Source organism: Culex pipiens, chromosome 1 (assembly GCF_016801865.2).
Source record: "Culex pipiens pallens isolate TS chromosome 1, TS_CPP_V2, whole genome shotgun sequence".
Classification (NCBI taxonomy): Eukaryota; Metazoa; Arthropoda; class Insecta; order Diptera; family Culicidae; genus Culex; species Culex pipiens.
The window spans coordinates 125,007,690-125,032,468 of NC_068937.1; the positions used below are offsets into that span (position 1 = coordinate 125,007,690).

General features: G+C 35.9%; 2 protein-coding genes across 2 annotated transcripts in view; one reads left to right on the forward strand and one right to left on the reverse strand.

Moving 5' to 3' along the window:
- The window catches only part of LOC120414289 (chondroadherin-like), an 80,565-nt gene that overhangs the window by 13,564 nt on the left and 42,222 nt on the right, over positions 1-24,779 (forward strand). The window lies entirely within an intron of this gene.
- LOC120414280 (putative odorant receptor 83c) lies at positions 11,051-16,540 on the reverse strand. Its single transcript, XM_039575409.2, has 4 exons — positions 15,759-16,540; positions 12,656-12,755; positions 12,511-12,600; positions 11,051-12,235 (listed from the first exon to the last, which is right to left on the reverse strand). The coding sequence occupies exons 1-4, from the start codon at positions 16,538-16,540 to the stop codon at positions 12,026-12,028; spliced, it is 1,182 nt and encodes a 393-aa protein (XP_039431343.1). The 3' UTR covers positions 11,051-12,025.

Consider the following 24,779-nt stretch of genomic DNA (forward strand, 5'->3'; position numbering starts at 1 on the left):
TTTTCAGAAATATTTAGACTGAGCCAAATTGTTTTTCTCCAAAGTTTGTATGAGGAATAAGGGTGGTTCGTCGCTCTTGCATACAACCAAAAATTGCATGCAATAAGTGGGAGTAGCGAACAGCACTAATTCTCGATACACGTGTTTATTTGAGGACTCTGGGCCAAATATGAGCAAAATCGGTCAACATTTACCCATTGATACTCGAAGGTGAAGTTTGTATGGGAAAAATCGAAAAAATGTATGAAAAACCCAATTTTCTTACGGTTAGGTCTGCAGGGTGCGCTACTTCCATCCAAATATTCCCAAAAGTGTGATTCTTATCGGAAATTTAATGCTCTAAAACTTTGTAGAACATACCAAAGCTGTAAAACTCGATCCTGAGAAGTTATTAGCGATTTAAAAAAGTCATTTTTGTATGATTTTTTCTACTAGCTTAAGGCTCGGGTATTAATGGGTTAATCTCAACCAATTTCGCTCAAAATTTGCACAGATGCTAAAAATAACGCAAAAAACGTTTTCCGCTTGTGGAGCAGGGGGTCATTTTTTCTGGGCACCCTACTGCGTAGTCATTTTTGTATTTTTTGTAGGTTACTGTTATAGCATCTATGACTATGTTCCAATGAACGAATAAATGCAATATTGTGTTGGTGTGCGTACGAGAGGCACATTAGAGTAATCTTCTTGCGTATGTATTGCGTGTACGTACACGAAAAAAAGTGAAGTTAAATTTTGTCAGCCAGCAAAATCAAATGGTGCGCTAGTGTGCGTACGCGAAACGTCATAAAGCTCTATTCTCATTTAATTTTGGTTGAGTTATACTCCCGGCCTTGTATTATATCGGGTTGCAGTATTTTATGAAACTTGATATAAAATAACACGCTTTTCTATGCCATTTTACAATCGATCTTTTTGCTGTGTAAGAATTCGGAAAACTTTAGGAAATTTATTAGACTGTTAAAAAAATTAAAAAATATTTATTTTAAAAAAAGGTTATTTTTAAAAATTTGCTCTGATATTGTATTTCACATATTTGTAATATTTTGTTTGTTCTAATTATACAAAGAAAATGTTTAAAAACAAACAACATTTTTACCACCAAAAACAAAACATTTAAACTCTGGTGCTTCTTGCGTCATCAAACCGCTAACTAACTAACTAGCCAACTCACAAATCACATTAGCTTCCACATTTGCCACCACCCTCTCGTCGACGGAGAAGCGGTATTTTCTCCTCCGAAGATTTACCAAATAGGCCTCTCTGGCTTAGAGACCTCAAAGCACAGGTTGCTCGGAAGCAGCACGGAGGAAATATATTTCCCGCACACATTTCCTGATGATGTGCAGGGGAAATCCATCTTTATCGTTTCACCTCGGAACACCTCGTCAAATCAACCGAAAACACGTGCCACGTGGGCTAAACTTTCCTCCAGTTGTGATATCAAAAGCAAATCTTTCAAAAGACTTCCTTTCCGGGAAAAGCTTCAAGATCGAAAGCCAAGACCGTCCGAGAGGAGGTTTCCAAAGCCTTTGAAGTTACGATTCACTTGTTCCGAAAGAAGTCTTTATCTGCGACCGGGTATTTTCCGGTTTCACGGAAAGCAGCCCAATTTCTCGGCGATAAAGAAAATGACACCCGCCATGACAAATATCACAATTTTCGGTTACAAGAAGAGGCAGCAGCAAAACCAGCCGGTGATAAAGTGGGTGCTATTATGGAGGGGGATTGTTATCAGAAATTGATGTTATTTGCTCGGACCACAACGAGGGGGTGGAGGAATCGTGAGAATTGGAGCATGTCTTTTCGATTGAGGAGTTTATTTTTCTTCAACTCAGACAGGTTGACTGGTTTGATAGGAATTGGAGAAAATTTTATAACTTTCAAGTTTAGCACCTAAATACATCAAATTACATATCAAATTACATGAAAATTGACTTCAATAGCTTTTTTCTTAGGTTGGTTCTCAATCCTTTTATTTCAATTCTTTTATTTCTCCAGCATTTACATTTTTTAAAGAAACACTATGAAGGAACTTTCGAAACAAAATTAATTCGAAATGAAAGCTCAAAAATGAAGTTACCCAAAAGCTCGCCATACCACCAATTACAATTTCCACCGGATTCACCAAGAAACCGCCCCCCTGATTAGGCTTTTCCCAAACTAAAAACCCGGGGCTGAAAAGGTCAGTAAGAATCTTAAATATTTAATTAAATTGCGGGAATTGGTTTTTTGCGTGCAGCAAATTGTGGTTGAGCAAAAAATTTAGCAAATCTCTCCCCCGCCAAAAAGGATGCCCCAAGATGGAAAATTTTAAGCCATTTAGGAGGGGGGTTGGCATCTTGATTTCAATTACTGCCTTTCTCGGTTCATCCACGGGGAAAATGGGTTGATAGATAAAAGGGGTTTTTCCTTTTTCCTTCGACCTGGGTTTTGAGTTTTTAGCCCGAGTCGGCATATTCTCCTCCGGCCCAGAGTTGTGTTTGATCAAAGTATCAAGAATGATCCTCTTTATTTTTGAAGAATTATTCATTAGCTTAAGTCGATTATTTGAAGTGGGTGGCTCGGTTCAGGATCTGTTGGGTTCTCTTTTATTTGGAAAAGTTTCACGCGTGAAAAGGGATGTTTTTTGGTGAGGAAGCGAAGGTTGGAATTTTAAGGATTTTTTTTCTTGGAAGGATGACGGAGGTTTGAAAGGTTAATCGAGTAGGAAAGTGTGGCTAGGAAAAAGTCAACCCAAATTTGGAGATTTTTTTGTTTTCATTGCTTATGTTATGTTTAGCCTGTTTTTAAGTTTGGAAACGATTTGTTTAATTCCTCGCAAAGCGATTCAATTTTCTACGGAAAAAACTTTTTTTTGGATTTTTATTTTTATAAAATTAACGTTTAACGCTGTGCTAAAACCGGATTCATATTCGGAAGGAGCTCTACAACTTTCCTAAAGAGAGTATGGTGCTAGCTTGCCCCTAAAAAAATACAGCGTGTTCAAAAGTAGTCTAAACCGTGTTTTTTGCTCTAAAAATAATCCACGATCCATACAAATGAGATTTACAAAAATGTGTCCACGTGGTTTATGGATGGTCCCTTCAATGTTGTTGTTTATGGAATATTGGTGACGATACCTGAAATTTGATCATTCGTAACCAAGTACTTAAATTAATTAAAATAATTAAAAATTTTATTACATAACTTACTTTACTTTTTTACTTTTACTGCTCATACAACCTCCGGAATAATGAAGTTATTGTGATAAAAACTAACAGTCAAAATATGTTAATTTTTTTCTTTACCATAGTATTCATTTGGTTTACAAAAGCCTAAACAAAATGCTCATTTAACTTTTTCAACAAAAATGGTAAACAAGTAACTTAACGGTGCACATCAACCAGAACTTTTGCACCAAGATTTGTGTTACATATATTTGAGTATCTTCAAAACTATGGGAACTATCGATATCATGTTTTATTTATCCCCTGAAATACGGTCTAAAATACAGTTTACAACAAAATTTTAATATTTTTACAATCAAATTGGTGCAGGATTGGGTCCGTGAGTTTGCTAATTTTGGAATAAAAAGACAACAACTTCCATGGTAGTTGTGCACACTTAAACAAACACTGATGAAACAGTTTCCAATCCAATCAATCGAAAAGTTCAACAAACATTTACTCTCCTCCCACTTGAAAACATTTTCACGCTCCAGCGAATTTCCACCAACATGCCAAATCTGTCAACCAATTTCCATTTCCCTCTGCTAAAAAGTTGTCCGGCAGTGGCCAAACTATTTCAAACAAACTTTCACCTACGTTGCGATTGCTCAGCAACTAAAAAAAAAACTTATCAAATTCCACTCAACGATTCAAATGATTTTTACCACCCTCTCTCTCCCACTGCATCAAAAAAAGGAAGGAAAAAAAAAGTTCCCGTCAATTTGAAACACGGTTGGCTTTGGCAAATCAAACCGATAGTGACTGAGTAATCGAAACAAAATTGAATTATGGCAGGGCAGCAGGAAGAGTCAGCAAAACCAAAAAGTGCTTCCTTTCGTCGCTGCTCGTCTGGTGTTTCTATTTTTTTCCTCCTTGAAATGATGATTGTATGGAGGAGAGATGGTGGGATTTTCACGGGAAAAACTTTCACCACCGTCGCCAGCTGAAAAGTTGCGCCAGAGCGTGCTTTCTCATTAATATTAATGCAATGCCTTTACCGTTTTATAGTTCAATCTATATCGTCATAAATATGAAAAGTAGTAGTACCTTCCAGGAGAGAGTTGTTGCGTTTTTGTTCCCGCGATGGAAATTTCATCACGAAAAAAAAATCACTTGAGAACTTTTCCCCCCTATTTTCAAGTGGAAGTTGCCAACACTGCAACGAGCTCCTCTCACCTAGCATGGTTATAGAGGTTAGGACCTCCCCCCCCCCCCCTCTTCCTCTAACTTTAGAAAGAGAGGCGCCCACACGAAAGGAAATGAAAACGAATGAAACTTTTTCCCTGGTCCAAGCGTTGCCGCGTTATACTAAAGTGTTTTAACCATTTTGTCCCTTCCTTCCTGTGATTTCCTGTGAGTAGGAGGGAAAACAGCTATAGTGTTGGAAAATGGTTCTTTTTTTCCTCCCAAAATAACCTCTCCCCATCAACTAAGGTTTTAACCGCAGCTGTTTGATTGGAGTTAAATCGAGAATGGATTTGGGACGGGAAATGTTCGAGTAATCGGATTTTCGGTGTCGAGTTCGTTACACGTTGGAACTGAACAACCTGGTTGCGATGAACTAGAGATGGAAATTGAAACGCTCGCAGGTTGTTTGTGAATTTGAGTTGAGTTGAGTTCTGTTTGGTTGATAAGTTAGAAACCAGATAACATGCACGGTTTAATTTGAGCAATTCTTTGTATCTACAAACTTTTGACTTCAATTGCATCTCCTTTACTTGTTTTTCAAATTACTTCTATATTATATTTAATTAATAATGTTTTTATGATATTTGAAAGTATAACTTAACAAATAAAACATTAGGACAGGGCTGTCCAACCCCCAACCCACGGGCCAGATCTGCTTTTATATTTTGAATTGTGCAAAGACTGGCCCTTAACGCCGTTCATAATATTTCATGAATGAGTTGAGTAAAGATTAAAAAGCCTTTATTTGATTAAATATGCATAGCTAATCCTTAGACCATGTATTGTGATCAATTAAAACTCAAGTTTACAAGTTTTTTTCAATGAAATTTTAATTTTGGTAATATTTATTTTGATTTTCATTATTTTTTATGCTAATTCAACGTTTTATTTGGTTTTTGCTTTTGTGTTTTTCATAAAACTATTTTTGTTTGATATTGATTTTTCTTTTCTTGTTCTGTTTTAAATTAATATTTTGCAGAATCAATTATTTAGTTCAAAAATCACAAAATTTCCATTCCGTATGAATAAGACAAATATGAAAAAACGTAACACAATCCACCGTTAGGTGGTTATTGCCTTCCTTACATTAATACAGCTTTTTTTTTGGTAAATAAAAATGTCTAGCATATTCCATTCCATTTTTCTTGTCACCCTATTGGACATTTTTTTGGAAATTTAAGGAACATGAATAACATGAACATGATATTTTAAATGAGTAAGCAAGGATGCCATAACTTTTCAGCGACAAAATTTTGTTGCTAAAAATAAAGATCATTCCCAACATTTTTAAAATTTTCTAAAATGTCTCATGCAATCAGTGAGCAAACATATATTTTTTCATCTTAAAACTTTGAGGAAATTTAAAGAACAATGAATTTGAAACTGTTTTCCTCCATTGTACAAATATATAATACATTTCAAATTATTGCTAAATATTTTGTTAAAATATAAGAAAAAAGATGCACAACCCCGCTGAAAGTGTTTTTAGTAAAAAAATTATCGTGACTTAAAAAATAAGTAAATAATTCTTGAAAAAAATTAAAAATTACGTTTTTGTAATATTGCTGTGTGTCAAGAACTTAATCAAAAAACGATTTTCAATTATTTTTCTAGGTTACCGGGGTTTTATAGTAGGGGAAATATACCCATTTTAATCACTCTATGCCATTCGACCAATTCTCATCACTTTTGCAGTTTTCTACTGTTTAATCAACATTTTAAGATACAACAACAATGGATAGTTGCTTGCTCACTTTTATTTGAGCTATTTGTTTCTTTGGAACAGTCAAACACACTTTATGAAAGCTGTATTTCATGATCAAAGTGCTGATAGGCCGATAATAGAAATAGGCTGAGAAATGGTATATTTCCCCTAATCGAAAAAAATAAATACAATACATTTTTAAAGAATTTAAAATTGAAATAAATCAAATAAACATTTTTTTGCAATTCCGTCGTGAAACGTAACAGAATCAAATAGCAACACTTTTCAAAATATATGCTGGAAAGTTCTACTTTTCAGTACTTGTTTTGAAAAGTAATACTTTTTTAATTTTTTTTTTGTTATTTAAATGATCGGTGTTGCAAATTGTTGTAATCTTTTTGCCACTTGTTGCATAAACTACTACTTTAAAGTTTTCTTTCTCTTTCTTACTTGGATCAAATCTAGACTAAATTTCTATTCTGTTAGAAAAATGATCTTTGGAAACAAACTTTGGTCATCAAGACAAATCTTGTAGGACTTTGGGTTGGTTCTAACTTAATCGAAAATATTCCTACTTTGAAAAATAAACAAAAAATATTAGGTTCAGTTTAAAAAACACAACAAAATATTAATTGAAAGAAAAAGCAAATAAATAATTAAAGCAAACTCTTCATTATTCAAATTTAACAACTTATTTTTGCAATTCTATTTCTGCTCACTATTTCTAAAATGGTCAACATTGATTCAAATTTCGCTTTAAATGTACTCAAAAACGACAACATTGTTGTTCAAAATCGGAAAGAGTGTTGACGAATTTGAAAACATTTAAATGTTTGCGAATTCGACCAAATAGAGTTACCGGATTAGCTTACAGGATTACTATCCGTGTAATAGAAGTTGATGCAACAAGTTGCAAAATGAAGATTTTTTCAGCACTTGTCATGCATTTATGCAACAAGGCTTAGTTGGATAAATTGAGCCGATTCCAAAAAAAACTAGTTTCGCAACGAGATGCATGCATCATTTGAGTGCTACTATGAATGTTTTCAGCACTGCCATTTTTGGTGATGATAATTAAGCCATTTGTCTCCTAACTCCATCCAATTTGCTGATTTTCACTTTTTAACAACTAATTTTGCTAATCTTTTGATAGAAACTTGCTTGCTTACTGCTTATTGGGCTATTTATCACTCGATTTCAGTTGAAAACGCTTTTAATTAGCTTTAATTGAATGTCAAAGTTCTGACCTGCCAACATTAGAGGCACGCTGGAATTAGATGCTGTTCCCCTAATAGAGAAAAGAAACTTGCGACAAAATTTGGAGGCTACACATTTTGACAGTTTTGGTATCTTCTTTCACACAGAAAAAGTTGGTCACGATAGCTGTCAAACTGTTAAAGTCACTCACAAAATTAACTTTGAGCGATTTTAGTTCATCTCTGATGTTTTTTTTTCTTGGTCTTAAAGCTAGTGAATAAACGTTAAACATAGTAATCAAAAGCAGAGAAACTCGTTCACTGGTGTTTATTTAATATATTGCAAAGATTCTAGAAAATATAATATAAGTTACGTTTGAGAATAGATAGCAATAGAATTATTTTTCTGTACACATTCATTTAAATTTCCACATGTCATCGTTGTTGTATCTTAAAATTTTTCATCATCAAATAAATGTAGTGAAATTATTTAATTGCAGGGGCGATAACATTCGCCAGCGAATGCTTCCAAAATTCCAGCTGTTTTTCTTCCCCCCCAGACGTCTACAAACCATTCCAACAAAACGCCCCTCCAAAATGTTATTGTCTGTAAAGCGCTAAACTTATCCGAAGGACTTTCAGCTTGGCTCGTGCCAAATCCTTCTGAGAAGTAGAAAAAAAAAGAAAACATTTCGCCAGACGGTTTTGGGTGGTGCCGGCGGTAATACACATGCAAATAGATTTTTGGCTCCTTCTCGACTTTTTACACCACGGACTTGGACTGGAGGACTGAAGTGGAACTTTCTTTTCAATGTCAACCGCGGGGTGGGTTGGGGTATTCTGAGTTTTGGATGCCGAAAATAGAAGCAACAAGCCACCAACCGACCATTCCAGAGGTCATATCAATGAGCGAAATTACTCGCCAAGGGGTGATCGTTTTGGGGTAGTTGGTCGTAAAATAAAGTTAAATGGGGAGAAATGAATGTTTCAAGCAAATTGAAACTGGTGTAGTGGACAGATTGAAGTAAGCTTGATTTTCTTTTTGATTTTTTTTATAAACTTCTCCACCCCAAAATTTTGTTGCACTTAAGATAAGCTGTCCAAAAAATGGTCATCTCTACTAACCAAAAATCCGGCATCAAACAATTATCCCGATTGCCAAAAGACCGTTCTACGAAACCTTCTCCAATAGCTATGGCCACAATTCCTTACGTTCCTTGGCTGAGATTTTCCTTTCCTCCCTTCTCGGCCCACGAACCAAGGTAAAAACTGCTGTTTTGTGTGGAAAACGAGCGCAAAGAATGTTGATGGAAAAATTGCTTCCAGCTGGCTGCAACCTTTCCCCCTTCCTTCCAATTTTCAGCGTTGCCGGCAGCACGAGCCACGACAAGGCACGTCGGAATGAGTCCTCTCCTTCGGCTTTCATTTCCGCCAAACTTCCGTTCCTAGTACCACCCCGAAATCGGGTTTGGGAGGTCTGCAGCGTTGTGGGGATCGTGGGATCGAAATAAGAAAAAAAGGGAAAATAATAGTATATATAACCATCCCTGATGGGGCATGCCATCGTGTTAGGTGGGGTGGGTGTGTGTTTGAGCCACGATGAAAAACGAGGTGAAGAAAGTTAAATTTACTGTTATGAACTTTTATCATGCAAAATACTGCGCGGCTGAAGCGAGCAAAGAGGAAAGCTCTGCTGACTTTTCCTCGTAAACCTTCAATGGGACAAAATTTGTTGTGATTTAATTGCTAAGATTTGCAACATTTTTTTCAAATGAATTCCTATGCTAAACTGTGTTTTAGTTTAACTTGGACTTTTCTTTGTAGCTCAAATGGTGTACTATATACTTATTAAATATATTAAGAAGAGTTAAATGTTACAAATATGGTAAATGTAGATTTGGGCTCGAATTGAATTTTAGTGAATTCACTGCGAAAAAACAAAGTTGTAAATTTCAGGTATAAATACTACGAAATCATTCTAGGAAATCAAGCACCTCCATTGAATTTCACTTTCCCTGAATGAAATCATGGAGGCGCCTGGCTTCCTAGCATGGAATCATGTCACTTGTACCCGAAATTTACAACTTTATTCTTTTACAAGAATAAAAAAAACTGAAATTCAATTCTATTGATTGGAGCGTGTTTAGGGAGCCCAAAACTGAAGCGTTCACTGACGTCAACTTCAAAAAAGAAGGAAGTGACAGAGGATAGAGAAAAGACGCATAAAACCAGATCAGTGCAAAGTTATTTTGCTATTTGTGTCTACAGTCTTTCAAGTTGTTTTTTTTTCCGAATACAAGCAATTGATTAAAATAAGTAAAAAAATATTCCGCATGATTCCATTCCGCAGAATTTTACTCCTCAGAATGACCTCAGAATACCATTCCTCAGAAATCCATTCGCAAGAATGACTTTTTCCCCAGAGTTCTTTTGTCCCGAATGAATCCAGAAGTGTTTTTATTGTTGTTTTACCAAAAGAAAGGGGATTTATTATAAGAATCATGAAATCCATTGAGATTTTTGGTTTCTTCGAAACTTGAAAAAAGAACAAATCTCTTTGGAATTTTTCTGTTCATTCTGATAAAAATATTTAGATTTTTTCCAAAACTTTATATTGTTTGATTTTTGAGTGTAAAAGTAAATTATGCCTGAAAATTACATTTTCGCTCATATGCTGCCATTAATACAAAAACTAATATTTCTCCAAATTTCTTTCGCCATTTCACAGGGCATGAGTTGGGCAACAATTGCCTTTCATTAGATTTGACCAACATTAAGAATATACCCAGAATCCAGGGCTGTCTCATTGTTCCCCACTCTTTTCAGCCCATGGGTAACAATGAGACACTTTGATTTTTCTTCATAAAACTTTTCAAAATCTAGGGAAATCCTTCAAAACATGAATTGGAAGTGATTTTTGGCATATTTATTGAGTTTTAACTTCATTTAACCAACAATATAAAGTTATTTGGTATAAATATACGAATTTTACAAAATTTAAATACTTTTTAGTATAACTTTTGTTAATTAAAGTTTCATGTTGGCAAAATTGCTCTAAAATGTTCAAGGCAAGTTAGCTGCAATGGAACAATACAAAACATGATGTTTTATTAGAAAAATCTTGATTTTCGTAGTGTGTCTCATTGTTCCCCACCTGTCTCATTGTTCCTGCCAAGTGCGTCTACAATGAGACAGTTGAATAACTCTGGCTGTAGAGTTCGGATTGATCTCATATTTTGGCCAATGTTAGAACACATTAAAAGAAAGAAAATGCAACAAAAAGCTCATTAAAACATGCTGATGAAAAAAAATACAAAAATCGTTGAAAGTTAAAAAACAAAAGTGTCTCATTGATGACTACCCTACCCTACGTTGTGAATTGATTATCTACTGAATAATCGAATTGAATTGAAATTTGGAATTTTAGAAATTCAGACTAATTTATGAAAAAGCCAAATCTGTAAAAAAAATACCAGTAATGTAAACTTATACCAAAAAATCATAAACTATGCCAATTGATGTATGTGTTGTCGTTTCAAATGTATCCAAAATTAAAAAAATGTTTTTGATAATTCGTCGTTAACGTGCTTTACTGTAGGCCTGCATTTTAGGCTAAACTGAATAAGAACCTTATTGTATGCCTCAAAACGGCTTCTTCGGTCATTGGCCTTAAACATTTAAATCCAATTAAAAAAATCAGAATTTAAATTGAATGAAGGAAGTGGAGTAAATTGCTCACTACAAAGTTTGTTTTATTGATTTTCAGAATAAACAAATATTTAACTAGTCAAGCTATTCGAGGGTTACCAGCCGCAGCGTTGCTGTCGCAAGTGGTGGCGTCGTCGTCGTCGCCGGAAGCTGAAACAGGAAGTGGAACAAAAAGAAGAAAAAAGGTGACGACGAAGACTCACACACACACTTTCCCTCGTTTTCCTTTTATGCAAAGTTTCTCAACACACCGAAGGGAGGTAGGTAAAGTATAAAAGTCGTTCGCATAATAGACTCCACTTCATAAACACTTTGCCGAGGGTGGGCGAAACTGGCTTCGAGTTATTGAACAATAATGAACCTGAAGTGACGATTGGATTTATTGGATTAGATTTATTGTTGTTTGTGGGGTGCCGTAAAGGATAAGTTTGTGGGGGTGTGAAAAGCTCTTTCCCTGTAAATTGCTCGCTATTTCTGGCCCAGTCTGCTGGAAAGCCAATTGAGGGCTTTTCCTTTGGTTTTGTTTTTTCTTCGTTTCTTCAAGGGCTGCGCGATAGCGGTGAATGTGAAACAAATGCCATGTCTGAATAAGTTTTGGTACTACCTATACTCAAAATGAAGTGCGGCTTCCCTTTTCTTTTCTTCGGTTACGAGACGACATTTTGATTGCTCTAGTTCTTGATGGGGAAAACAGATGTTTTGTGATAAGACTCTTTCTCTTTATAAGGGAGAGAATTATTTTAGATAAAGCACTGCTATGCGAGATTTTTCTTGGGAAACAATTTCAATGATTGGGAAACAATAATGTACAGATCTTCTAAATTGATTAAATAAAAACCACGCCATGTAGTGGCAACGCTTTCGCCTTGTAAGCGGTAGTACCGTATAAATCTTTGTTATAGTTGATCTTAACAATTAAATTCATGTTAGGAATAATGTATCCTAATTGTGGGATGATCGATGACTTTTCATTAAATTTTTTGAGTGCAAATATAAACCAAGAAGAGAGCATGTTTCTATAACTAAGCTTTGCTAAAGGTTAGCAACAATGTAAGGTAGCTGTAAATTGTTTTCATTACATCTACGAAGGTTGGCATACTCAGAGGGTAGAAAATTAGGGTTAAGCAGACGGGTTGTTGTGTTGCTCCAAGAACGATACGAAGTGATTTTTGGTCGGAAATAGACAGCTGATACCATGGAACCTTGTAAATTTCTTGTTGTAATTCGTCCTCCTGCAAGATGAAAATGATTCCTTATAAGTGACCTTACTATAACCTATCAAAAACAATTAAATAATTTTGTTCCAGGGCTGCGAAGACGAGTAGAATTCGACTTCGACTCTGGATTCTGAAAATTAAGTGATCGTTATTCCCGATTCTGGAGGTTAATCGGAACCGACTCCCACACAAAGTTGTTGAAAATCAGCCGAATCCAACTTCAACTCCACAGCCCTGTATTACTCATTATGCCATTAATATCATTAATCATAAAGCATCATCTATATTACCTTCGTTTCCAGAATGGTTGCTAGAAAGCAATAGACGAACATCTCATAAATGATGAACATGCACGGAATGCAACCTGCAACCCAACCAAGCTGACAAAAAAAAAATCAATAAATTTTTCAAACATTCGATAGTTCAACTACTCACCGTTGCAACTGCGTAGAGGGATAAGCAAAGAGTTGCTCCAAGAGTTGAAAAAATCACGAAAAAGAAACTTCTGTAGATCATTTCTACTGTGGCCACAAATCTGAAATGTCGGTTATAGTTTATTTGAAAAAATGTATTACGGTCATTCTTTCCGAACTTTGGTGACATTGGGCCCACCCCAGCGCCCTTTTATTTTATTTTCGAATAAAATATGTTGTTGCAGCAATTTGTATTTATTTCCATACTTTTAATCCATATGGCACACTTGCCCCACTTAAATAAGGTTTTTTAAAATGCTTTCAACAAAAACAACGAAAAACTAAAACATACTTTAAAATAGGTGCAAATCATTGGTAGGGACGCTGCTGATCTACAAAAAATCGCAATTTGATAAAATGAGCCTTAAAACGAACCCTAAGCCTTATTTAATCCTTTCCAAATATTATAAGGAAACAAAATTTTGCACTTGACGTTTTAAAATGCACTTTACTCAAAACCTCAGGGTAAATTGAATATTTCTTGGGATATCGCGTTTTTAAGTTGGATACAGGGCTTGTGAAATTTCGACTTTGTGATAGCTGACAGAACACTCCAATCGTCTTCACCACGACAACCTGATTTTTACATTCTGCTTTCGTTCGTTTCACACACAAAGGAATGAGTGCTACGCAAAGTCACTCACACAATCATTGACTTCCCTCCAGGAGAAAAATCGCCTAGAGAGCGGTCGTTTGACATTCTACCGAGATTCCGATCATCTCTCCAATGATAGCAATCATATGATTTCTGTCACCACGCAGCATACACTAGGAAGAGAGAGACAAAAACGAGAGAAAGAGAAAGAGCACGTTGTCTCGTTCGGGTGGCTGCTTGAGTGGTGCTCATTTTTCGTTCGTTTCGTCTTCATGTTTACGTTCATCGACCGTCGCCAAGCAATGACGGTCATGATAGGCGTTGTGTGTCAGCGATCAAATATCGTTTTGGGAAATGATCGCTGACAGAAAGTTCAATTGAATATCGAGCTGTCCCATTCAGTGATAGATCCCTTTTCAAGCATTGGTTGGATAGTCCGGTATTGTTCAGCAAATGTAAATAAGTAAATGTCTCAAATTGCTTCAGAAACCAATTGATCCTATTTGGGTGTTTCTTCGCCAACTCACACGAAATCGGAAAAAGTTGCTCTGACCCCTCTTCGATTTGCATGAAACTTTGTCCTGAGGGGTAACTTTTGTCCCTGAACACAAATCCGAGCTCTATTTTTCGATATCTCGTGACGGAGCAGTACGCGGTACGAATCCTTCCATTTTTGAACATTCGAAAAATGCGTGTTTTTCAAAAATTTGCAGTCTGAAATGGTGATCGTTTGGAAATATGGTGTCTTAGCCACCAGGACTTTTATGGAAATTTGGACGCCTGATTTTATGGCGTACTCGGAATTCCGAATAAAAACGTATTTTTCATATAAAAAGCATTACAGAAAAAAAATCAAAAATTGTGCCATTTTCCGATACTCAATTTTTTGGGACATGTCATTTTAAGGAAAATCAATTTTTTTTCGAATCATTAATAACCTCCAGAAGGATATTTTTTTCATTGAGAAAAGCTTTTTTAATTTTAAATTTTTTTTATTTTTCATCACTTTGCAGGGTAGTTTTTTTAGAGTGCAACAATGTTCTACAAAGATTTAGAACAGACAATTTCAAAAATGTTGATATATAAACATAAGGGGTTTGCATGTAATCATCATAAGTTATGACGATTTTACGAAAAAAATAGTTTTGAAAAAGGTATTTTTTGCGTTTTTTCTTTGTTTCGTCGTTCGTGTTTGTCGCGGGTGATGATGAACGGCCATGAACGACACAAACCAAACTTTTTTTTCGTAAAATCACGATAACCAGTATAATTTTATAATTGTCTGCTATACAACTTTAACTAGCACAATGTAATACTCTTAAAAAATAACCCTGCAAAGGTAGAAAAAACACGAAATTTTCAAATGAAAAATGTTATTCTAAATAAAAAAAATACCATTCTGGGTTAATGTAGATTCGAAAAGCACATTATATTTCCCTTAAAATGACATTTTACTTCAAGTAACGAAAAATTGCAGAGTTTTTAAAAAATTGTTTAGTGGTTTTTTTTCGAAGAAAAATAGGTTTTTTCGGAAATTAGAGTACGCTGTCAAATCGGGCGTCCAAATTTACATAAAGTCCCTTTGACACCAAATTTCCATCTCATCACCTTTTCAGGCTGCAAATTATTGAAAAACATGTCTTTTTCCGAATGTTCAAAAATTTAACGGGTCGTACCGCCCCTCCGTCACAAGATATCAAAAAATGGACATCGGATTCGTGATCAGGGACAAAAGTTACCCTTTTGAACAAAGTTTAACGCAAATCGAAGAAGGGTCTAGGCAACTTTTCGCGGTTTGGTGTGAGTTGATAGAGAATTATGCAAATTTATGCAAAAACAAATCATACAATCACAGTTTTTAGATCATAAAAATCAGTTCCTTTAAAAAAAAATCTATTGATTTTGTTGTTGCTTAGAAACCCTTTTTATTGTTCTGAAATTCAATACGAGACAATCACTTATTTTCGTGACGAAATTTTAAAAATTATTTCTCTAAATTTCGAGGTCTACTGCAATCTAACGCAATATATTGTAGAAAATAGATGGATAAGTAAAACATTTGCTGAGAAATACAAGACTTTAGCACTTAAAAAAGATATATCTAATAAAATATCAATTTATCCTGAGGTTTGCTGAAACCTTGCTTAATCCACCTTAAGGTGGTTGTTGCCTTCCGCACATTAATAAACTATTATTTTTTTGTCAGATTTTCATCCTATTGTACTCATTGGAAAGGTCTTTTGATTACACATCCAACGATGGGTCGCATGATTGATAAGGACATCATTTTCATCAAAATTTCTGAGATTCGGCTTAAAAAAAGCGGATAATGAACACTTAAGTGCTCATAACTTTTGATAGGGTTGTCAGATCATTAATGTTTTGGACTCGTTAGAAAGATCTTTTTTGTGTGCAGATCGATAAATCGTTAAAATGAGGCACAACTGCTTTTCTTTTCAAGGTAACTTACTCAAGATGTTCCTGATGACGAATTATAATTTCCTTAAGCTTATCTCGCATGTCCAAGTCACTACTTTTGATGCTCCGTAGTTTGATCATCAGCATATCAACTTGGGTCCGCGAGCTCATCATTGTCATAAAATGTAAAACATCTGCTCCCAAGTTTTCCGAACATATGAACAGTGTCATTATGACTTGCATCACGACGTTACACAGATATCCAGGCCACGAAAAACGATCAAGGTATGGGATCCAAAATCCAAATGAGAGGGCCTTCTTCCCAGCCATCAACGAGTACAAAAATGGTCCCATCGCTAGTAGAAAGCCCAAATAAATATAACTTGCAATAATAATCTTCGTCATAACATTCAACAGTGAAACTTGACCCATTAGAACTTGCTTGTGTGTGTGGCTTTCTTCTTGGTAGATCCTCTGGGTGTACTCCTGGGTCCAAATCAATTCCTTGCGATAAACCAGAAATGTTATCATTTTCATGACCCCCTGGATGCCGATTCCAACCGTCACAAGACAATAGATCAGATCATCCACATTGTGACGCACTTCGTAAATTGTGAACGGCGTCACGATTCCGTAAACCACAAAAACCGTCAGCAAACAAGCCAAATTCCAGGAAAACACTTTGTAATCTTTGCTGAAAATATTCAAGCCCGCCACTCTGGCTACTTTGTTAGGAATCTCGACCAAACTTGTGTAAAACTCCGAAGGATTCTTGAAAGAGTGCTGGAAAAACTTGAATCGTTCCAGCCGTTGGATGTACTCCATGATTGCCATGACTGAATCACTTTAAGAGAAAACTCAGAATGAAATTGTGAGTTAAATCGCTACTGCTTATAAGCTGCTACTATAATATAATACATGCATTAACATTAAACATTTTGAAAGTATGTTAACCACATTGTATCGGTGGGAAAATCAAATGTGTGCGCTAACGTACCGTTGCCTGTAATCGAATCAATATTTGATGAGCTTATTATAATAAAACAATTACGCGATAAATAGGCTCCTTTATCTTGAGCAAAAACATGTGTTTCGAAGGTCATGTTTACAACAAAGGAAATTATTTCGAACTGACTCGAGACATTATTGTATCAATTTTTTTTTTTGCTGGAAATTCATTACAACTTTCTCTCTGTTGATCTATTTCTGCAAAATTTCAGAAAAATATCCTTATCTCAAAATGTATGTTTTTACTTTTTCTCTCCCACAGGTAAGCTCACAGTGTCTACACTACTAAATCCTGATGTTTTCTGGTTGATGGCACCGTTTGTTCCCTCCACCCCTGTAAGTACCACTAGGCCATCCTTTTTTCCCGGTCACCCGAAAAACACCACCAAACTCAAACGAACAACGGTCCTTTCTGCCGGCTAGGCGAATTAAACTTTCACGTCCATTTCCTGATCCTTATTTCCCCTCCCACCCCGACGAATGTCGGCCCTAGCCCAGACTGTAAATCATAGGAAATTCTCCTAAAGAAATGTGGAAGACAACGGTGCAAAGTGAAACGCAAGCACGCTCGATTTCAAGTCTTTGCCGTTGACCCGAAAGACACTCGCTCACAATGGGGACAAAGACAGGAGGATTTTTCCTTTTGCGAACAATTGCTGGCGCTTTTCACAGGAAAGTTTTTTAGCAGAGTTTAGAAAAAAATACCTAGAAAATGTAATCTAGTTTTCATAACGATTGTATTTACCTATAATTTAAAAAAAAATCGATAGTACAATGAATTTTCCATCACTGGCTCAGCTAAAGACAAAAACAAAAAAGTCTTTCCCAACACTGAACAAAAATCGGGTTCGCATCCAACTGCGACAAACGCACAGCTTTACAAGGCTTATAGTAAAACGAACCGAACTTTCAAGGAGGACATTCGGTGGCGTCCACCAAACCCTTTTTCCAGCGTTATTTATCGCTCACGCAGATCAACATTTTCGCACGGGTCTTTGGACTGCCAAGGTGAAATGGGTGTGGATTTTTGTCGCCTTGTGAATTTTTCTTTCTTTTCCTTTCCTTGAAAGCACAATGGGTCAGCAAGGATTGCTCTCTCCCCGATCAACCGGGGACCAAGGGTCAAGAAAATGAAAAATGTAAGGCTTGTTCCTCTGTCCACGTCAGCTATTTCTTTCTTTGTTTCGTGTAAAAGGAAGCAATGTTCTGTCAATTTTTCAATCCAGGTGGGGACCGTGTCGATTGGTTAGCCAGACACTTGAAATTAGACCGATTTGAAAAGAGTTTTGCAATCTATTCTTGATTTCATTTCAAAAGTTTAGAGACCGACTTCAAATGATAACGTCGATAAAATCTTTAACCTGAGAGTTTTGACATCACCATCGTGTTCCTGAAAAAAAAGCAATTCCGGTTTACCCAGGTGCATTCGACGGAAAATTAATCCTTTTTTCAGGATGTGATCCGGTTTGGAAAAATGGTTCCAGACCATCAACGACATTTCGGGTTTTCCGGAGGTTTTCGGCTTTTCGGCTGATTAAGGTGCTTAAGAGGCAGTTTTTGTAGATTTTACTCAGTTTGTTATAGAGGTCGTATTGAGGTGCTCCGATTTGGATGAAACTTTCAGCATTTGTTTGTCTATACATGAAATGAACTCATGCCAAATATGAGGGAAAGGGAAGTGGGATAGAACGAGCTTTGATGTTTGGGGTCCAAACAACATAAAAAAAGTCTTAAAATTGCTCGCATTTTCGTAAAACTTCATCAATTCCAACTCTCTTAAATGCATTCGAAAGGCCTTTTGAAGCACTTCAAAATAAGGTCAAAAATTAGGGCATTTCATGGACTATAAGCCTAAAATATTAACTTTTTGGCCAATCGCAGATTTTCTCATAGGGTTTCGATTTTTCTTAAACAAACTTTTTACACCGTTAATTTTTGCCCCGTAGGTCAACAATACGGCACTTTTTGGGCTCAATTTTGACATATTCGGAATCCTCGGATTCAAAAGATTCCGAATATGTAAAAAATTAGACTTTCGAATGCATTTAAGAGAGTTGGAATTGATGAAGTTTTACGAAAATGCGAGCAATTTTAAGACCTTTTTTATGTTTTTTGGAACCCAAACTTCAAAGCCCATTCTACCCCACTTCCCTTTGTCGTAGAGGACTCATATTTGGCATGAGTTCATCTCATGTATAGACAAACAAACGCTGAAAGTTTCATCCAAATCGGAGCACATCGATATTACCTGTTTCAGTGTTTCACATTGACGAAAACTCGTTCTTAAATACATGATATTTCGGTTTATTGAAGTTAATATTTCACTAGCGTCAAATGCGGAGTTAATACTTTTTAAATGTTAGTGAAAGTTGGTTTAGAAGCCTTATTCTATATTTAATCCAATCACAACATTCATTTTACAATTAAATGAGGTTTTGAAATTTTCCCACCAGCCCGGAGAATGTGTCATATCCTGATTATCACCTTAAACTTGAATTTTGAACGAACATGTTAAAAAACTGTAAATATAATGTGTTTGCTTTAGGTTTATAATGGAGATGTCAAAAAAATATCTTAATATTTTATAATTACTGAAAATAACTGGCTGCCAAATTCCCAATTAAAAAAAAACATAAAAGAAAGTTTCCACGTTATGCGACCGCATTCAGAATGCTTAACGACTTATTAAATAATTCAAATTTCCCTGTTATAAATAAATTGCCCAGTATATCGCTTCCCATAATTTGTTAGGAGCAAATAAAATTCAGTTACAAAATACTCACAATTTTCGTGCCAAAATCTTCTCCCCTTACAAACATGTCAATTACGTCAAAAAATCCTCCTGCAAATCCACCCTCAAAAAAGTTCAGTTTTATCACATTTTTTCCCCAGCCGAAACCTTTCACTTTTGCACTTCACCTCGAACCGCCCCATGAAAACTCCCACTACCGCCCAACCACAAAGAAAACGCGACGAGAGGTGAAATTGCACAAATTTAAATAATCATAAATCATTCCGGGCTTATAAAGACAATTTATTACGGATTGCCACCGGAGCAGCCAACCGCCGCCGCCGCCCCCACCAAACATATCGCATTCCGAGTTCCTTGTCAATGGGCGGTTTTGGGAAGAAACAAAAAATGTGAAAGGTTCACAAGCAAATATGAAAGTGGGGCTGGGAAAATGGAGGGAAAAACGGCACCAAAGGGATTTGCTCACACTGTTGCCGCGGGCATATTTACTCAACTTTTTTTTTGGCGTGCCGCTTCTGTGATGGAATTCTTGGCTTTTTTGCAGAGGGGGGGTTGGGGTTTACGGGACGAGATTGTTTGGGGGTGTTTGGGTACATTTTTGCTGCTCCATCCTCGCTGAATGCCTCGCGAGTTTTTTTTTTTAAGGGGGGAAACTATGTAAAATGGCCTAAGTCTTCCGAAGTTCCTGTTCATTTTCATTGAATAAAATTCAGCCTGACGATGCAAAAAGAAGAATTTTTCAGCATTTTCGTACATTTATCCAACGAGGTTTACCTAGTATCCAAAAGTATTACTTTTCGATAAATGTGCTGAAAAGTTTAACATTTTAGCACTCAAATGAATGCCGAATTGTACTATTTGCGATTCCACTGTGAAACTGTCAACTTTTCCTGTCCTTCTGGAGAAACGAAACGGCCTACTTTTCCCTACCAAAAATAACAGAATGGAAAATTAATACCTTTCAAAAACTTTTCAGCACTGAAATGGATGCTAAAAAGTTGAAGTTTTCAACACTAGTATCGAAAAGTAACATTTTTCAATATTTTTTTGTTTTGAACGATTAATTTACTAAACACATGAATGTTTGACATAAAATTCCATTAAAGAAGCGTTTTTCGGAATTGCAAAAAATGTTGTAAGCAACTTGATGAAAAACATGATTTTTTCAGCACTCGTCATATTTATCCAACTCGGTAAACCTCGTTGGATAATATAAATGTACGACTCGTGCTAAAAAATCAGCTTTTGATTCCCGAACTGTTATATTTAACATTGAAAAGAAGTTTGTTTCGTCATTCGAGAATAACAGAAAAAAGTAAATAGCTTCTCAATGGAAATGCAAAATATGATTTTTTCAGTACGAGAACGAGGGGAGGGGGGTTTTGGGGGTTTAACCCCCCCCCCCTGGTAAATGCAAAGTAATACCCCATGCGCCTCTCGGCCTGATTTTTTTACCCTTGTTACACCAAATAAATTGTTGCTGCTAGAATGCCAAACAGAATTTTATTTTGTAATTTTATGATTTTTTTTTATTTATAAAATATAATCAAACTTTTTTATTTAATATTTTTATTTCATCATGAGAGCGCCTCTAGCAAAATGTTATTTTCAAAATATTTTTATCTTTTTTTATTTTGCTTGAAGGGCACCGATATTCATTTTTTTTTATTTTGCAGTAAAAGCGGCCTTTTGCTAAATTTTATTTTAATCTTTTTATCATTTTGTTATTTTCTTAAGGAATATTTTTTGAATATTTTGAATATTTTTGTATATTTTTTGCTTAATGTTTATTTTTTAATTATTTTTATTTTATTATCGATTTCTTTGAGAGGCTGCATCACAGAAACTAATTGCCCGATTCGTAAGTTAAGAGAGGTAGGAAATTTTCTCGGCTTTTTAAAAATATGTTTTTCAGGGTTGCTATTCTTCCAAGAAGTATGTTTAAAATGCAAAGAAAGGAAAATAAAATAAAAATGCATTCCTAAAATTAGCTATTATTTGAAAACGGTACATTTTATTAACAAAATTGTAAAGTACTTCTCGATTGCAAATTTGATTTTGCTTCAAAAAATTATTTTAGTCCTTTTAGTCCACTAAAACAAAAAAAAAATGTGTACCTGTATTTTCCTAATTGAAGACACAAAATCGACCAGAAAGTCTATTTTCAAAGTTTTATGTAAATCAGAAAAAAAAATAAAAAGTTATAAATCGCGATAAAATAGGAAATCGTAGAAAACTACTCCTAATTTACCGCATATAAATTACTTTTTGCAATTCCGTCTTGAAACTACTTACTTTTCCTGTCATTCTTGAACGACGAAATAGCCTACTTTTCTGTACCAAAAATAACAGAATCGAATAGCAACACTTTTCAAAATAAATGCTGAAAAGTTCTACTTTTCAGCACTGAAATGGGTGCTGAAAAGTTGAACTTTTCAGCACTTATTTCGAAAAGTAACACTTTTCAACATTTTTTTGATTTAAACGATTTATTGACAAAATACATGAAAATTCGACTTAAAATTTCACTCAATGGGTGTTTTTCGAAATTGCAAAAAATGTTGTATGAAACTCGTTGCAAAACTTGATTTTTTCAGCACTCGTCGTATTTATCCAACTCGGTGAACCTCGTTGGATAAATGTACGACTCGTGCTGAAAAAATCCTCTTTTTGCAACTTGTTGCATAAACTACTATTTTGATAGGAGCGCTGAAAAGTTGAACTTTTCACCATTTCAGAGCTCGGTGAGCCTCGTTGGATAAATGTACGACTCGTGCTGAAAAAAATCATCTTTCTGCAACTTTAACCACTATTTATAATGTACCCAATTGAAATGAGAAAAGGAGGAGCTGGTCGAGTTCGGATCGTCGTCGCGCTTTCTTGTCTTTGAAATGTGTTTTTTGTGATTTGATTCGGTCGGATCGCCTGCTGAAGTGTGTAAATCGGTTCTGGAATGTCCCGGGAACGTCGCGATTGTTTTGGATGTGCTAGTGGCCGGTTCTGGGACGCGGATTTAGATTTTTTCAATCGGTTTAAATGAGCGATTTTGCCGTCATTTTTTCAACGCGTTGTGGCTTGCTTGGTGTGCCTTGTTGGTGTTAGTGGAAAGGAAACTTTTAGCACGCACACCAAGATATTTCTAAGTGGTGTTTGCTGTGAAAGTCGAAACACTGATGAGAGCGGGGAGAGTGAAAGAGGGTTTTTTTTTTTCTTCGGAGAGTGAGCGAGAGCATGAAATAGAAGCGAAAAGAAATTTGAGAGGCTTCTTTGCCAGTGTTCATAGAGTGGGTGGTGTAACATGGGGTGGTGATTTTAAATCAGTAACGACAATTTTGTCAGCGTCGCTCTCCACGGAACAATGTGTGGCAGTGTTGGTAAACATGGTGTGCGTGAGAGAATCCGTGGAGATCTCTATGGGGTCGGCTAACAACAACAGGTTGACTTGGCGGCGTATTTCCTAGGCCGTTGAAGGAGTTGCGGGCAGCAGAACCGGGTGAGCCAGTTCCAATAGGAATTATTCTGATGAATGAGAATGTGAAAGCGTGTATGGAGATGCGTGAGTGTATGCGAGAAAGGGATTGAGCCAGCAAAACTTATCTAGACAACTTTGTTGTTGATCTCATTTGGACAGTGTTGCCAAAGACTTGGATGTTTCAAACAAGAAACTTTTATATTAATTTCTTTTTGCGTTTTTTTTTCTATAAAAACATCTCTCTTAATAAGTATGCTAACAAGTAACATGAATTTCAACATTTGTAAAAAGGTTAACTAATTCAAAATTAGTTATTTTATTTTTTAACTGTTCTCAATATATACTTTTTCAATAGTTCTCCTTGTTCCGGCTCATTGAAGGATTGGTATGCCATAAAATCTTTCGGTATTAGTTTTTCAGCTTAAAGTAGTTTGTTTGAGCATGTGAGTGCCACTCACTGAGCTTTGACAGCCACTTATCTGGAATTATAGATAATCTACTATTGCTGGAAATTCTACCCAATTTAGGGTACTTTGTTATTTTTAATTTTTGCATTACAGGCTGTTTTCATTATATTGATGCCTTTCAAAAATAATTTCAAGCCTAATTTAAAAATCTTACTCGCTGTAATGTTGAAGTCTAAAAATGTAAATTAGTTTATGTGTGTATGAGAGTGTGAATGAGTTTATTTGTTCTTTTTTATTATTTAGCCCAATAAATATAAAAAAACGCGTAAAATCTACAGAATCGGTCGATAAATCCAAATCAAACTTCATCGAAAATAATCGTTATATGGTCATTATTTAATAATTAAGTATACGCGTCTTGATCATTTTGCTTTCGTTAGTTTAGTTCGTTTGAGTTATTGTTTTAATTTTATTACAATTGGTTACGTGGTGGCCTGTTTTCTTTTCGTTTATATTCGTTGATCGTAATAATTTATTCCAACAGGCAGTATTAGTATTAACTCGGCAAACTATCGATTTTTTTAAGAGTAAAGCGTTTTTTATTTAGTATTTTTGAAATTTGCTCGCGTGATCTAAATTGTACAAACAGTAAAAATATACTGATAAGTCCAGCCCATAGCACTACTGCTCGGTTGGCACGCGTTCGATTAAAAAACCTTTCTAAATAATCAATAATTTATCTTTCCGCAGCCGGCTGCCTAAGATTTAAAATTTTCAACCGATAAACAAAATGCTCATGGTCACATCACTGCCACTCGTGAATCCTGACCTCATACCCATCTACTAACCCCCTCAAAACTCATGTGATACTTTGTCGGAGAAGCAGTCGATTGGGCGGTCTCTATCACTCAAGTATCGGACTAACATTCCCATCCACTTCCCCGTGACTCTACCACTGGTCGTGGCCGGCGCCGGTATTGGTCAGCATGATAGGGGCCTTTGAGAAGTTGCGAAGCGAGGAAAGATAGCACCCACTCATCTTCCACGGCTCGTGGATGTAACTTCTGGAGGTCCTGGTCAATAACGGAGTAGCAACTGCGGGTGGGCACCTATGCTTATGCTTATGCTTATGCTTATGCTTATTTATAATGTACCCAATTGAAATGTTTCTCCCGCTTCCCACGCCGGTAAGGATCTGCACGCAGCAGTTGCTGGTTTGTTAGTAAAGCTTTCGGATCATCCCCTGGTGGCAAACTGTCGAGCCTTTTGATTAGTCAGCCCACGGAGGTGGCATTTAAATGGCGCGAACACACACACGAGTGTGTGTACACTTCATACATGGCTGGATTAGTGCTTAATCCAGTGGGATTCATTGGTGGGATTTACAATGAAAAAAGCTGTCATTCAAAGTGGATTCAGAGGGCCAAAAAGGTT